Genomic DNA, 14589 nt, shown 5'->3' on the forward strand with positions numbered 1-14589 from the left:
CTTGTTGTTATCAGTTAAAATCAGTCATGGTGAGCATTGAAACTTTCTTATGGGGACTTAATTCCACTTGAGACTTCTTGGATTAAATAGTTATTAGCATCTATACAGCATATAATTTGGAGAGATATTAGTAAGTAAGAAGCATTATTAAAAGTAATTTGGTGTAAATTACACATCAAACAAATTTTGTTCCTTGATAGTATGTGTTATTTCTCAATTGCTTATGTTGTAAAAGTACAGAAAATGGCCATTATTCCCTTCAAACTTTGCTTTTGTGACCTGGTTAATGAAATTTAGAAATTAATCTATTTTCTGTGTAAAAGTGGGCAAATTTGCACATTTTCATTTACATAAGGTCTGAATAAAACCACATATGAATCAAGATTTACATGTATTTATACTAAAGTTATACAAAAATGTTTAGAAGTGAGTAGTTTTTCGAGATTTGCGACTGTAATGTAAATCACTTTCACGTATCAGCCCCCAAGTATGGTCTCCCATCATATTTTCGTTATACACTCCCAGGTCGCGAAAGCAAAGTTTGAAGAGAAAAATAGGTCTTTTCTGCTTACTTTAGGCATAAGCAATTGGGAAATAATTCTTTCTGCCTAAGGAACAAGAAAAAGTAAAAATTTTGTTACATGATGCTATCATAAGGAAGTACAATGTTCATAAATCAATTTTGTTATTTGTAATCATGTATAGAAAGTGAAATTTCAGTGGAATTCTATTTTTGTACAATATTTTTCTTGCTTATTATTATAAAGTTTAAGTAATAATTATCTTCAAAGGCATGAATAATAAAGGTAGGTGATCTTGTTTGTATATATAATCATACATTTGGAATATGGTCCAAATACATATATAGTTTTAGTTGCTTGTTATTTTTAGGAAAATGTTTCACAAATTGAAGAGAAATGTAGCAAAAAATGTGTGTTAATTTCTTACTTGGCAAAATTTGACTTGCAATTGTGTATGTAGTATATTTATTGAGCAAAATATTTTTTTTTTATAGGTTGTATATATGTCTTGTAGTAATAAGTTATTAAAGTGAAACTCTCTATGCTTAATGCAATTTTTCTCTATAATAAATAATTTTTCTATTGAATGTTACGTAGCTTCGTCAACGAGTAATGGCATTCTTCAAAGATCTCTGTCAGAAGATGAGGGATGAAGAAGAAAGCAACTATCAGAATGTTTCATCTTCTGCTGTAGTGTTTGAAGACAGTAGTGAAAGACTGGTCAAACAGCCCAGTCATAGTGCAAGTACAAACAGAACAGAAAATGTAGGTGAGAGACTAGCTGGAGGTAAAAGAAAACGTGAAGATTCTCACAGTGATTGTGGATTTCATGATACTGGGTGTGTTGCTACAAACAATGAGGATGTTTCAAACAGTGATCAACTGAGAAATGAAAGCTTAACAAATTGCCCTCTTAACCAAGCTACTGATCTGCCAATTTCTATTGTTCATGAGAATGGAAATAAACTTGCAGATTTTCAATTCCCACCTATTGTCAGCAAAGAAGGGAGACATTTTGATTTTCCTGTTGGTCAAGCCAATGATGGGAATTCTCCACAAAAAGAGAAGTCATCTAAGAGTACAAAGAATTTGTCTATAGTTTCCTGTGCTCATACCTTTCCACCACCAGCCAATGCCATTGTGGGTGCTCAAGCTTCACTCACATTTAAAGACAGTGTAATACGTTCAACCCTTAGTCCTTGCACCAGCAACTGTGACAACTGCAATTGTCCTAATGTCTCTTTATCTCCTTTAGTAGAAGAACAGAACAATCTTACAGTTTCCTATCTGGAGCGTAGGAACTCTGGATGTAGTTCCAGTGATGACATGGAAGATGCACTTCCTCTTATGGCTGATGTGTTAATTGTGACACATGGTGGTTGGCTGAAAGAGCTTATTCGTCATTTTGTTGAGGACCTTGGGTGTGTTGTTCCTGGGGGAAAGAAGCAAGCAATGCGAATTAGTCCTAACACTGGTCTGTCTAGATTTACCATATGTTTTGAAAAAGAAGACATCAAACCTAGAGTAATTTGTCACCAGATTCATGAAAAAGATCATCTCATAGACATATTGAATGATATTTCAGGAGGGCTAGCAGATGTTGTAGCTTTGTGAGGTGATTTTGTATTTTCTATTATATTAGGATTAATGTGCCATATTTTGCAGGAGGAGTTGAATCTTGCCAAATTTGGGTATGTGAAACTACTCCTATGGAGTATTTTTGATATTATTGCTTTGGTATTGTCCATAGAATGAAAAAAATATTTCACATGTTACACTTTCACCTTACAAACTAATTTTTTTCCCGTCCAAGTATTCTAACACACTTCATTGTTGCTTCTTAGACTGTTTATATAGGCATAGTTAGAGATTATGTTTTAAAAATATTTTAGAATTTAGGGAAATCCAAATTAAAATTACAAATAGTAGGTTATTTGTACTAACTAAGATATTCTAATTTGTTAATTGTTTTACTATGTTGGTTTTTAATTTCATTAGATGAAAATTGACAGTGTAAACTAAAGGTTGTGATGTGTGAGTATAAGGAAACCCACATTTCCCTGTCATTTTCATGTTATATTCACATAAATTTTTTCTCTTATCAACTATCTTCTGACATGTACTAAGTGAAAGCAGCATCGTTTTCCATGAACTTGTGCTTTCATTAATACACAATAGAAGTTAGTTGCAATGTACAGGGTGATTATTGTTAACTTCGTCACAGACAGCATGAGAAGATTCCTGAAAACGTGACAATTTGCACATAAACCTTTACTGCAATCTTATCTGTATGATACCAGAAACAAAAGTTATTACTGTATTCAGGATGTTGAGTTATTGCTGTGGGTGCATATTGTTTTATTTTTTATCCAAAAAATACATCTTGGTTTTTCCAGATAACTTTAAAACTGATCAAGTGTGCTGAATGATTATTCAGGATGTAGAAAACTGGTAATCTTTAGTTGTTATTAATCAGAATTATAGAAACAGGCCCCTTTATTTTGTTAATACAAAAGATGCTACAAATGCATAATTTGTCTTCTTATCCAAGGTGTTGCTAAAAATAGTGTTGTTAGTAATCAAGATGCTAGAAACTGATTAACCAGGTGGAATGTTTTTGTTCTCAGATCTGTATATATGAACATAGACTTCTCTGTTGTATATTAAAGTAAGCATAACGTATATGTAGAGTAAATAATTTTCACTTTGAAAGATGTTCAAAGGATGTAAGTTGAGAATCAGTATCAAAAAACAGCAAGTTCTTATTGAGCTAATTGACATTTATAAGCACACAACTAATTAATAATAATTTCTTAAGTTCTTTCATTGTTATAAACTTATTTGACTAGTAGAATATCACTTAAGTTTCAATTATAAAAAAAATTGTGTAATGAAATATGTGAGGGATACATTAATTATCAATTTTTTATGCATATTATTTTTATCACAACTACAAAGTATACTTTTTACAACTTCAAGTATCAATAAGGCATAAGTTTGCAGCTGTGAGTAATTTAATATTGTAATTTCATTTCTTTAGTCATTTCCAGTAAAATTAGTTTATTTTTTAAATTATTTTAGTGCCATCTCTACTTCAAAAACTGATATAAACAAAAGAAATGTATGACTTCTTGTGTGTCATCTTTAAGTTTCAGCACTAGCTTTGGTGTGTCCTAAATGTGATTGTCATTTTCTAAACATTTTGCTTGGATAATGATTTCTCACATACAGATGTTATTTGAAACTTCAGTTTATTTGTGTCTACAAAATACATACAATATATTTTTTTTTTTTAAATTTGCTGCTTTCAAGTGTTTAAAGGTGTTTATTTTAACTTAAATAAGACAGTTGGTGGTTGCAAGTTTGCTAGTTACAAAGATACTTGCAGTAAAGAATTAGTTTTTTCAGTCTTTAGGGAAGATTGTATTTACCTTGGTTTTGGTGTATCATGGTATTTCATCATATTTGTTTACATATATATATACACACACATATATCACAATATATATAATAAAGATGTACATTACCAAGTTACAATAGATGTTTTGAGTCACATTTAGGAAATGTACAATTCAAAAAAAAAAAAAGCCAATTCTACTTGTGGAAATGTGAGCAGTATTATTTAGCTTCTTGGTAGCTTTATTTAGATTTTAATGAGTGTTTACTTGAACTTCCTTTGCTGAGGATTTTTGTGAAATAAATAAAATCTGTTTATTACCAAATAAAATTTATTAAGAATCCAGTTGGTTGTGAGAGGTTTAACTGTATTTTGATATGCATTTTAAGTACTTTAAATTCATGAGATTAGATTGCATGTTCTGCTTCTAATGATTTTTCAACTGTAACTGCATCAGATAATTTATCCACAATAGCAATGATGAAAGATTTATGCGTATGTTTTAAAAGTAGAATTCCTTCATTGTAGCTGAAATTTGTTTTTGGTATTATATACCAATTGTGTTCTCATTTATTTAAACTTTCATATTATAACTTATGCTATATGATTGATAGACTGAGATTTCTTGATCTCAGTGTACTTTAGAATGTTTTTTTTTTTTAATCTATAAACATCTGCCATAATCTACAAATTTTGATCTAATAAGAAGCTTTGGTGCCTTGGATAGTTAGAACTATGTTAAAACTAATACTTTGTTGAGTACAGGAGATTTGTCCAACTTGCAAGAATTCTTTTGTGATAAATCTTGTCAATGATAAACTTAAATTTACAGAATCTAACACTGTTGTAGATATAGAATAGAAGGGAGAAAGCACTTAAACATGGTAATCATCTTGTATTTTAAAAATCTTATATTTGTTGAACAGTATTGTTGTACAATCATCTGGATGGTTATGTAAGAAAACAAATGTGAGTTTAAACAAAACAACTGACATTCAAAAATGCTGTGATTATGTAAACATTAGAGTTTTCTGGCTTTAAGTACTCATAGTAAGAATGTATTATTCTGGTAATGTTACAGTCATTCTCATGTATTTATTTTTACATAGATTATTTTGTTCAAACCATCAACTTTGTGTTAACCTCAGAGTAATTGTATATTAAACATGTTTTTTTAAACTTATTCACAAATAATGGATAGTATTTAAACACTGAATATCTTAACTTGTACAGTATCACAGAAACAATGATTATAATATTTAAAGCACTTCAACACAAGTTAATGTTGTGACAAGTACAATTTCTTCATAAAACTATAGGATCTGTTAAAATGTATTAGTACAAGGCTTTTTTAGAAAAACATGAATAGATGTGTACTTAAAACTGATTATTGGAATTTACAGTGTAAATGTTGATGAAAACAAAACATGAAATTGTGTTTGAAGTTTTTTTTTGAGAAAGCTATCCTAATGATATAAGCTTTTAAAATTGTACTGTTCAGTGTGGGTACAAAAGGTAAGTTATATACATACTAATCTGAAATATTCCTTGGTATATTAAAGTAAATCTGTTTTCATTTCACATTATATAATTTGTTGTCTGTTTTATTAAGAATATAGCTTTATTAAAACAATCAAATCCTTTGATTACTTTCTATTTGGCATACATGTTGACTGTAAAGAACTGTTCAGAAAATAAAAATAGGCATATTTTGTGATTGGTAGTAATGCTCAAAAATAAGGCATTATTAAATATAGGTATGAGATCAAAGTAACATACATAAATACTTTTCATACTTTAGTTTTAAATTATGGATGTTGTAAAGTAATTTGGTGCAGTGTTTGATATTTAACTTGTTATTAATGCCAAAATTGGTGTTATTTACTAAACATTTTGCTTATGTCTTTAAAACTGTCTAATGTTACCCTGGTCCAAGGTTGGAATGAAGTGAGATTTCTATCACTTGCTGAAACTATACTAAACATTACTGGAGTGCTATAAATTTTCAGTTTAGTTTCAGCTAGCAGATTTTGATGATACTGTTGGTGTAGTATTTTATAAGTGTCTGCAGTTATCATAATGGTAGGTTTTGGTTATGTTTTGTAAGGATACAAACATCAAAATTATATACATGTTTGTTTTCTATAAGTTTTTTTTATTCAAATGTTAATGTTGTATAGTAAATACAAGTTTATTAGTGGAAAATAATTATTAGGTTATTTTAACCATTGCTTTTCTTATTTATGAAATAACTCAATTGCATCAGCCATTTTGTGAAAATTTGTACAGAATTTAAATGGGTGAAAATTCAATGGGATTATTTATTGGGTATTTTAAAATAAAATATTTTTAAAGGTTTCTATCATATTCATAGACACACATTCAGAGATATGGTATCTTTCAAAAATAAACATGAAAAGTATCCACAATTTATATATTTTTGTATTTTTGGAATTCACTTATCTAAGATCAAAAAAGTAAAACTCATTCAAGATTGTACAAGTTTTATTAATTACAGTTTCAAATCAATAGGAACCATATCTTAGCAAAGGGCTTTCTTCCAGATAAGAGTATTAAATGCTTATGAAAATTACCTAAGGGGCTTCAGTGAGAAGGAAAGGCAACTTTATTTACTTTCTAGCTACAAGCCTGTTTGTGTACAAATTGATTGATTTGTTGTGACAGTATATATCATGACAGTGTAGTAGATTTTGGAGAATCAAGTGGAGAGCTTTCTTAAACTACTGCATTTATTTCATTCTTCCTAAATAGAGCTTATTACCTATGGTGCTTTTTATACAGTGTTAATGTGCATTTGTAAGTAGAAAGAGGTGGAATTTTGAGTACTTTTTTAGTATTTTACAAGTTAATCTTTACTGGGTAATTCAGTCAAAACATTCTGAAATTGTATCAGTTAAGAAGTTCACTACAAGTACAAACAATATTCAACAGAAACACTCTTTGATATAATAATTTGACAATGATACTTTATTTTTTCTTCCTATATTACCAAATTTCTGTATTATTCAGACAAAAGAACTATTTAGGGCTGATTAAAGGATGTTATTGAAGATCTTGAAAAAATGATGAAGAAAGGAAGTTGTCAAAGCATACAATTAAGAGAAAAGAGGTTTTGGTTATATATTTCCCTTTTTTTGTTTTTACAGAGAAACAATTATACATTTAGATATAGAAAATGTTTCTGGAAAGAAGTACTAAAATGCCACATGCTGTTAAATTTCAAACTTGTTAATTATCCAGTAAATGAATGCATGGGATTTTGTTTTGTTTTGTTTTTTGTCTGTCTGTGTGCAGTTTGTATGATTGTGTTTACTGAGAGGTTTGACAGTCTTTTCTAACTGAACACAGTGCTAGTGTAGAAAGGTGAGCTTTATATTATGCATTTATATTAAATACATGTGAAAGGAAATACCTTACTATATAATATTTATATTCTTATATTGTCACAAGAATACAGATGCTTATTGTTTCATAGGTATGTTTGAAAGTTTATCTAATAAAAGCTGTTCAAGTCTTTGTGGTATGAGCAGCAAGAACATAAAACCAGTATTAGTGGTTATATTAAATATGAAGTATGAAAAAAGTTATTTTATGGTACATTTATATGTATATCTATAATAACATGCATTATAGTTCTGTGCTATTCTTAATGGGTTACAAATGCTTTAAAGAAAATGTGAAGTAGTGGCAGAAAGACTGATTAACACTTAATTGTTGATGTCTTACTTAATTTCATTTTAAAATTGAATAATTTATTATGAAACTAATTTAGAATTCTTCTTTTAAAATTAGTTTTCTGGTATCTTTCATTTTTATTGTATGAAGCATACATAACATACTGTTTTTCTCTATCTCTCCCTCTGTCTATATATATATATATATATATGTATTGAATTTCAACCAAACTTGGAATTTTGTCATAAGTTTTATTTTATTGTATAAAGTAGTCTAAACAATCTAACGGCTTGATCATATTCCAGACTGTTTAAAGATTTAAAACATTTGAATACAAATTTATAATGTATTTTAAAGCTGATCAATGCACATAAAAGAATGTTAACCAAGTCACTTTATAGGAAGTACCATATTGAATAACATTTTTCATGCTAACAGATTTTATGCTTGTTAACCTTATATATTAATTAGTAATCAATAGTTTTGTCATTTACATATTTCAGGTATAAACTAAAGAAACATACTGTTTCATTAGATTTTATTATGTTTATTAAAGAGCTTTATTAAAGTATATGGTTGTATTAATATTTGTTTTTCTGTAATCAGTAATGGAGTAGTGGGTTATAGAAAGACACAGTGAAACAGTTACCACATTTCTGTTTTATTAAAATATATTTACAAAATGATTGTTCTGAAATGTTTTAGAACAACTAAAACAAAATGTAACAGCATAATCTGGCTTTATTGTAATATATTAGAACAGTAAACTAATTGACTGAGGGTTCAAGAACATTACCTTGATTTTTGGCAAGTCTGTTTTAACAGATTTATTAAATATTTTCCTAATGGAATGGAGCAGAAATTTTCAAGCACTGATTGTACTCTAGTATATACAGGAAAGTTTTTGCATGTAATATGTGTATGAAGTGTGTGTTTTTTAAAGCATTTCTTATGTTTTTCAGTGTGATGTAACACATATTCGTATATTCTCTCCTCTTACAATGTTGAGGAGCATTCGCTTTGCACTATGGAAAGAAAAATGCAACTTCAAAGATAATGATTTATTCATTTATAACATGTTTTTCTTCTGTTTGGTGTACAACTTAAAATGTGAATCATGAAAGTTTTTCTTTTTTAGTATATTGATAATGTTTTATTATAACGAAATGATTTTTTTAATTCAAAAAACTTATCAGTTAACAACCTACTTGTAACTATAGTGTAATATAGTTTTCTTCTTAGATGTACATGTTGAAATAGAACTTCTATAAAATAGATGTACATTCATTTTATCATATAACAGTATTGCCAAACTAAATATGGCCCAGAAGAATAAAAAATAGTGTAATATCCTTGTATTTGTGAAATTTCTGTTGTCTGTTACTAGTTCATTAATAATCTTAAAATCACTTTACAAATTTGCTAAAAGAAATATAATCCAGTTTCACATAAATTTTGCTTATTTTTGTCTTTTTTTAGTACTTAGAAACAAATGTTTTAAGAAAACTTTAATAAAAGATTTAGTAAAAATATAAAAGAAAGCATTCTACCAATATTTTTTCCTGTATATTAAAATGAAAATATTTTTATTGCACATTAATATTTTTCATTGCAAGTGAAAACATCTTCCCAAATGTTGTTGTTGGTTTTGTGTTTTAAACTAGTACTTTTATTAGATCTCTGAGTGATTGAACTTTTTCTCCTTGTAAATTGAGCCTGTGTAATTATTTTGTGTGATTTTTCTAAACTAAAGTATATGTAAATTGTCCAATATGTTGAATTATATTAGAAAATTACAATTACAGAAATGGTAAATTAATTTTTGTCAAAATTCTTAAGCACCTTTGCACCGTCTTAAAAACTACTAATAGTTTTTTTTAAACAAAGTTTATATATAAAATATAGAAGTTTTCAAATATAAATTGAAATATAGTTTGGAAAACTAGTTTAAAACATTAGAGGGGAAGTAGATCCACTCTTAGTATGAAATACCATTTTCATGAAAGCCCTTTTATGTCTTTAATGTTTTATGTATCAATCTCACATTTTGATGTTTTTAAATAGGCTATGTTCTATTCATACAAGTCATCCCAGTTTAATTTTTGGCATTTTCTCACATATGGGTACATCTAAATGCATTTAAAATTTAATGCATTTGAGCACATTTGTATAGATTTAATATAGCACGAAGAAACCAAAATATGTGCACACAGAAGCACTTGCAGTTTCTTTTATTGAAATGATATCACTGAGATTTATATGTTTAGTGAAACAAAATCTGATGTAGTTTGTAAAACATGGGGATTAGTTGAGCATCATAGGTTTAAGATTTCTGAATTGTTACAGTATAGTTTTGTACTCTTGTTATTAAAAGTTGTAATATTATGTTGTATGTCTGTACTAAATAACGTTCATGTATTACGTTAAACCTTCATCACCAGTACGTACTGAAATAAATTTCTTTACCAATCCGAACTCTCAGTTGAACTGAAAATGTATTTGTACTCATAATGAATTTGAACAACGTTAACGTAGATACACAGATAAATATTCTTTCTATTAGAAAATGCAGAATTCACCCTGTGCACGTTATACCTGCTTTACTTGAGACCACATGCCATTGTATGTGGAAACAACAACAGAGAGTAGTAATTTACTTTAAACGTAATGCAGGGTGTATTATTCTAATATTGCATAAACTGTCAAACTTGTGTAAGACACTCATTAGCTGCTGCTGTTTTTTGTTTTTGTACTAAACTAGTGAAATTACGCGGCTTCGATCGGGTGATTAGATTGATATGTTCTAGATGAATATATCAATATATGCGTTTTTTGAACCCATTTTAGCATAAAAAGTAACCCGTATACTTAAATCGCGGAGCAATATGGCATAAAAACTTGTTGGAATGCGTTGTTACCAAAATGCACGGGCTTTTCTCTGTATTAAAGTTGTTATGTAAGGAACCACTTCTTTTCTATTTGACTTTTCGCTATCTTGCCTCGTTAAAAAGATGTGTATGCACATGGATAGGTGATAGCCAGGTGCACATTCTAAAAGTCCACTTAGTACGGGTGTAAAATTTCAAGTTTTCAGGTTTTTTTACTCGTGGAGCTATAGCAGACTTCTTTTCTATGGGTTTTTTTCGCTAGCTTGTCTTATTAAAAATGCGCGCACCTGTTCCAACTTGGTATGGGTGCACAAGTTTCGATTTCAAGGATCACTAAGATGCTCTGTTGGGAAACTTTGGATTGGCTTTTAGCAGATTGAATGGCCATTGCTTATGATATTATTGTCACAATATTATCTTTGATAGAAATACTGTATGTATGATCACTGTGGTATGTGGTAATCAACACACTACATTATGTATGTACTTGTAATATATACATAGCTACTGTTACTGTAGTATGCGAAGGCTGTAAACGCTGAATTGGAAGAACTAATGAACTATCAAATGGATGTACTTGCAATACATATTGAGTATTATTTATATTTATCTATAAACACATGCATAGTATATATAGTTAATTTTAAAATGTGAGGATGCATACGTATATATTCATCGCAAATATAAGAAATTGTATGATAATAGCATGTGTGTAAGAATAAGCATTTTAAATATTTCTTATAATTGTTTTATTTTCCTCTCCTTACTCTCACCTAATTAGAGGCCAATCACGATTTAGAGTGACATTCTGCACACACTACACGATCGTAAAGGTGTTAATTAGCAATTATGAAATGATTATATTAATGTACTCCCTTTCCATTTCTCATGGAGTTTAGGGCGTGACACTTCTATGATCCTCTCCCACTATGGTGAACCTAAATTCAGGTGGGCCATTACTGCTGTATGCTTAAATTAATTATTTTCTGGATAAAATATATAGTTACAAAATATTTGCCTTATTTTTTATATCCTTGAATCACCATCTGCTTGCACTGTTTTTGTCACTCTTTATGTTCAGATTTAACAATGGCTACTTTAACTGAAGTATCTGATCTGTAAAAGTTGCAATTGGTTAGGATCGGCAGTCACAATAATTACTGTTCAAATTTTCTAAATTGAGCGTAATATATGTATTAAACTGTGGGGTAAAAATGTCTTGTAGAAGAATAGTATGTCTGTGTTTTCTTATAGCAAAGCCACATCGGGCTATCTGCTGAGCCCACCGAGAGGAATCGAATCCTAATTTTAGCGTTGTAAATCCAGAGACATACTGCTGTACTAGCAAGGGCAGAAGAATAGTTGATAAGAGTTCATGATAATTTATTGTAGCTATTGATTATTTGATTGCATTAATTTGAGATGTAAAATGTTAAACTACAGCTGGAGATTGTCATGATGCTTTTAGAATATAGTGAGAATTTACAGTTTGTGTAACTAAATTCTCTTTACACACACACACACACACGAGGATTCCATACGTAATATAAGGGGTTGGTTTCTCAGAAACTGAAGGTATTGTGTCTAAAACTTTTATTATCTACACGTTAGTCATCTAATATTAATCTGTAATTGGCTGGTAATCCTTTTTCACCTTGTATTTAAGCTTTACAAGGTGGGTGGGGTCAGTGGGCACCAAAATTTCCCTTTCTTTATTATGGATGCTTCAATTAAAAATCTTAATAAAATAGTGAAGAAACAGTCTATAGGCAAACGACCACGTCTTGAAGATTCTGAGCAGCAATCCTCACCATATGTACCACCTGTTGTACTTCATTTTAGTATATTTTATTCACTTTCAGACAAATCTTTAGGGCAGATGTCTCCCCTTTTCATTCAGAAGGGACTAGAGGGACTTGCTGGCTCTCCAAAGTCAGTAAAGAAGCTTCGATCTCGTGACATATTGGTAAAAACATCCACATCTCAACACACTGAACTCCTTTTGCATTCAAAGGCAATTGTGGATACACCTCATGCTACTTTAAATTCATCTCGAGTAGTTATTGTTGAGAGGAACTTGCAGAACATCCTAGCATCAAAGATTCTCGCTGGTTCCTCCACCCAAGGAGTTTCTGCATTGAGGCGTATGTCAACTCGCAAAGATAGAATTATGGTGCTGACCAATGTCATCATTCTCACAATTACGTCATCACGTCCTCCTGCCACCATCAAGACAGGTTATCTTAATTGCAGAGTATGGCCGTACATTCCAAGTCCTCTCAGATGTTTCCAGTGCCAGCAGTTCGGTCACTTGAAGAAGTCATGTCATGGTTTCTTAACGTGTGCTCGTTGCAGTGGCAAGGACTATGATACATACGAGTGTGAAACGGACCCTCATTGCATCAATTGCAATGGCTCTCACTCGTCCTACTTTCGTTCTTTTGTTAAATAGTTTGAAGAAAAAGAGGTGCAGCATTTGAAAACGATTCATAACATTACTTATTCTGAGGCTTGAAAATTGTTGTCCACCATTTCATTTCGGACATGCTGCTGCACTTCATTCTACAACTACAGTGGGAGTGCAGACAGAACTCTCTGTGCCTCCAAAAGAATCATTCTCCAAACAAATTAAAGTCTTTTGACCTCTATGGTTAAAAAAGTTGATGAATCAACTTCAACACCTATCTTTATCCCTTACATACATTCTAACATATCCCAAGATCCACATCCTTTGGTTCTAGGTACAATCTTTCGTTCACGTCCTCATTCGCTAGAATTCTCTTTAAACAGCAAAGACCTGCCTAATCGGCCCAGGGTAGGATCCATGGAAGTCGATAGATCTCCCTCAAATAAAGACAGGAAAAAGGTCGTGGTCGTAAACAGAAGGGTTCTCCAGCCATTTCGCTTACACATAAATAAAAATGGCCACCCTAATACAATGGAACAGTCGGGGGTTACCTCAAAATCTGGATGATATCAAAACACTGATTGCTTCCTAGCATCCTTTGTCTTTCCTTACAGGAAACATTTCTAAAACCTGCCAATACAATCACCTTTCGGCGGTTTTATTTGTACAGAAATTACGGGCTGTGTGATGGACGAGTGCATGGTGGGGTGGCATTGTTGGTTAGTCAGCATGTGCCCACCCTGTCTTTGCCACTCGATACACCCTTGGAGGCTGTAGCCACCTGTTTCCTTAGGTCATACAGTCACTATTTGTTCTCTCTACCTGTTGTCTGGAGAGACATATGATCAATCAGACCTTGATGCTCTCATTAGACAGTTGCCGTTTTCCTTTTTCATCATGGGGAACTTTAATGGAGATCATCATTGGGAAGTGCTGATATTGGTAGGAGGATTCGCCCTGTAGAGCATATGCTCTCTGATCACAACCTTTCTCTTTTCGATACTGGTTCTTCTAATTATTTCTATGCACCTAGTCAGTCCTTCTTTTACTGCTATTGATCTTTCAATTTGCTCCCCTTCATTATTCTGCCATTTTTCATGGAGGGTTGATAATAATCCACGAGGCAGTTATTATTTTCTTATAATTTTAATAGATTAGCCGTGGTCGATGCCACTAAACCATGCGTGCCCCAATGGAAATTGGATCAAACACACTGGCCCTCGTTCACTGTTCTGGCAGAACTTGATCATGCCATCGTCTGTGAGCTATTAGTAGACGACTGTGTGACAGCAGTAACTGACTGTATTATACAAGCAGCTGCTCAATGTATTCCTAAAACCTCGACACGTTTTCCACTATATCCTCGTCCATAGTGGAATCCTGCCTGCCACATGGCACAGAAGGCTCAAAAACGGGCCTGGAATACTTTCCGTAGATATCCCACACTCTCGAACCACTGCTTTCTAGCGGGCCTGTGCACATGCTCATTGGGTAAGACAACAAAGCCAGAAGGAATCTTGGATTAAGTTCACAACTGTCAGATCTTCTACACCAGTTCCAAAGTCATATGGAACAGGATTCGAAAGGTCAGTGGGAATATAATTCTGTACCCCTCTCGATCTTGCTTTCTGATAGCCAGGAAGTAGCTGACACCCAGAGCATCGCCGATACTCTAGGTGA

The 14589-nt window shown here is 31.4% G+C and overlaps 1 protein-coding gene across 3 annotated transcripts in view; it reads left to right on the plus strand.

Moving 5' to 3' along the window:
* LOC143232361 (uncharacterized) overlaps nucleotides 1-10086 on the plus strand; it is a 37396-nt gene extending 27310 nt beyond the window's left edge. Inside the window, exons 6-7 of one of the 3 annotated variants that reach the window (XM_076467697.1) lie at nucleotides 1119-2136; nucleotides 6949-10086. In XM_076467697.1, coding sequence (XP_076323812.1) covers nucleotides 1119-2135 — 1017 coding nt within the window. In that variant the 3' untranslated portion in view covers nucleotide 2136; nucleotides 6949-10086. Of the gene's footprint in view, nucleotides 1-1118 lie in introns of all 3 variants that reach the window. The other 2 variants (XM_076467698.1, XM_076467696.1) reach the window with 2 other exon arrangements.
* Nucleotides 10087-14589: the final 4503 nt, after the last annotated feature.

Source organism: Tachypleus tridentatus, chromosome 11 (genome assembly GCF_004210375.1).
Source record: "Tachypleus tridentatus isolate NWPU-2018 chromosome 11, ASM421037v1, whole genome shotgun sequence".
Taxonomy (NCBI): domain Eukaryota; kingdom Metazoa; phylum Arthropoda; class Merostomata; order Xiphosura; family Limulidae; genus Tachypleus; species Tachypleus tridentatus.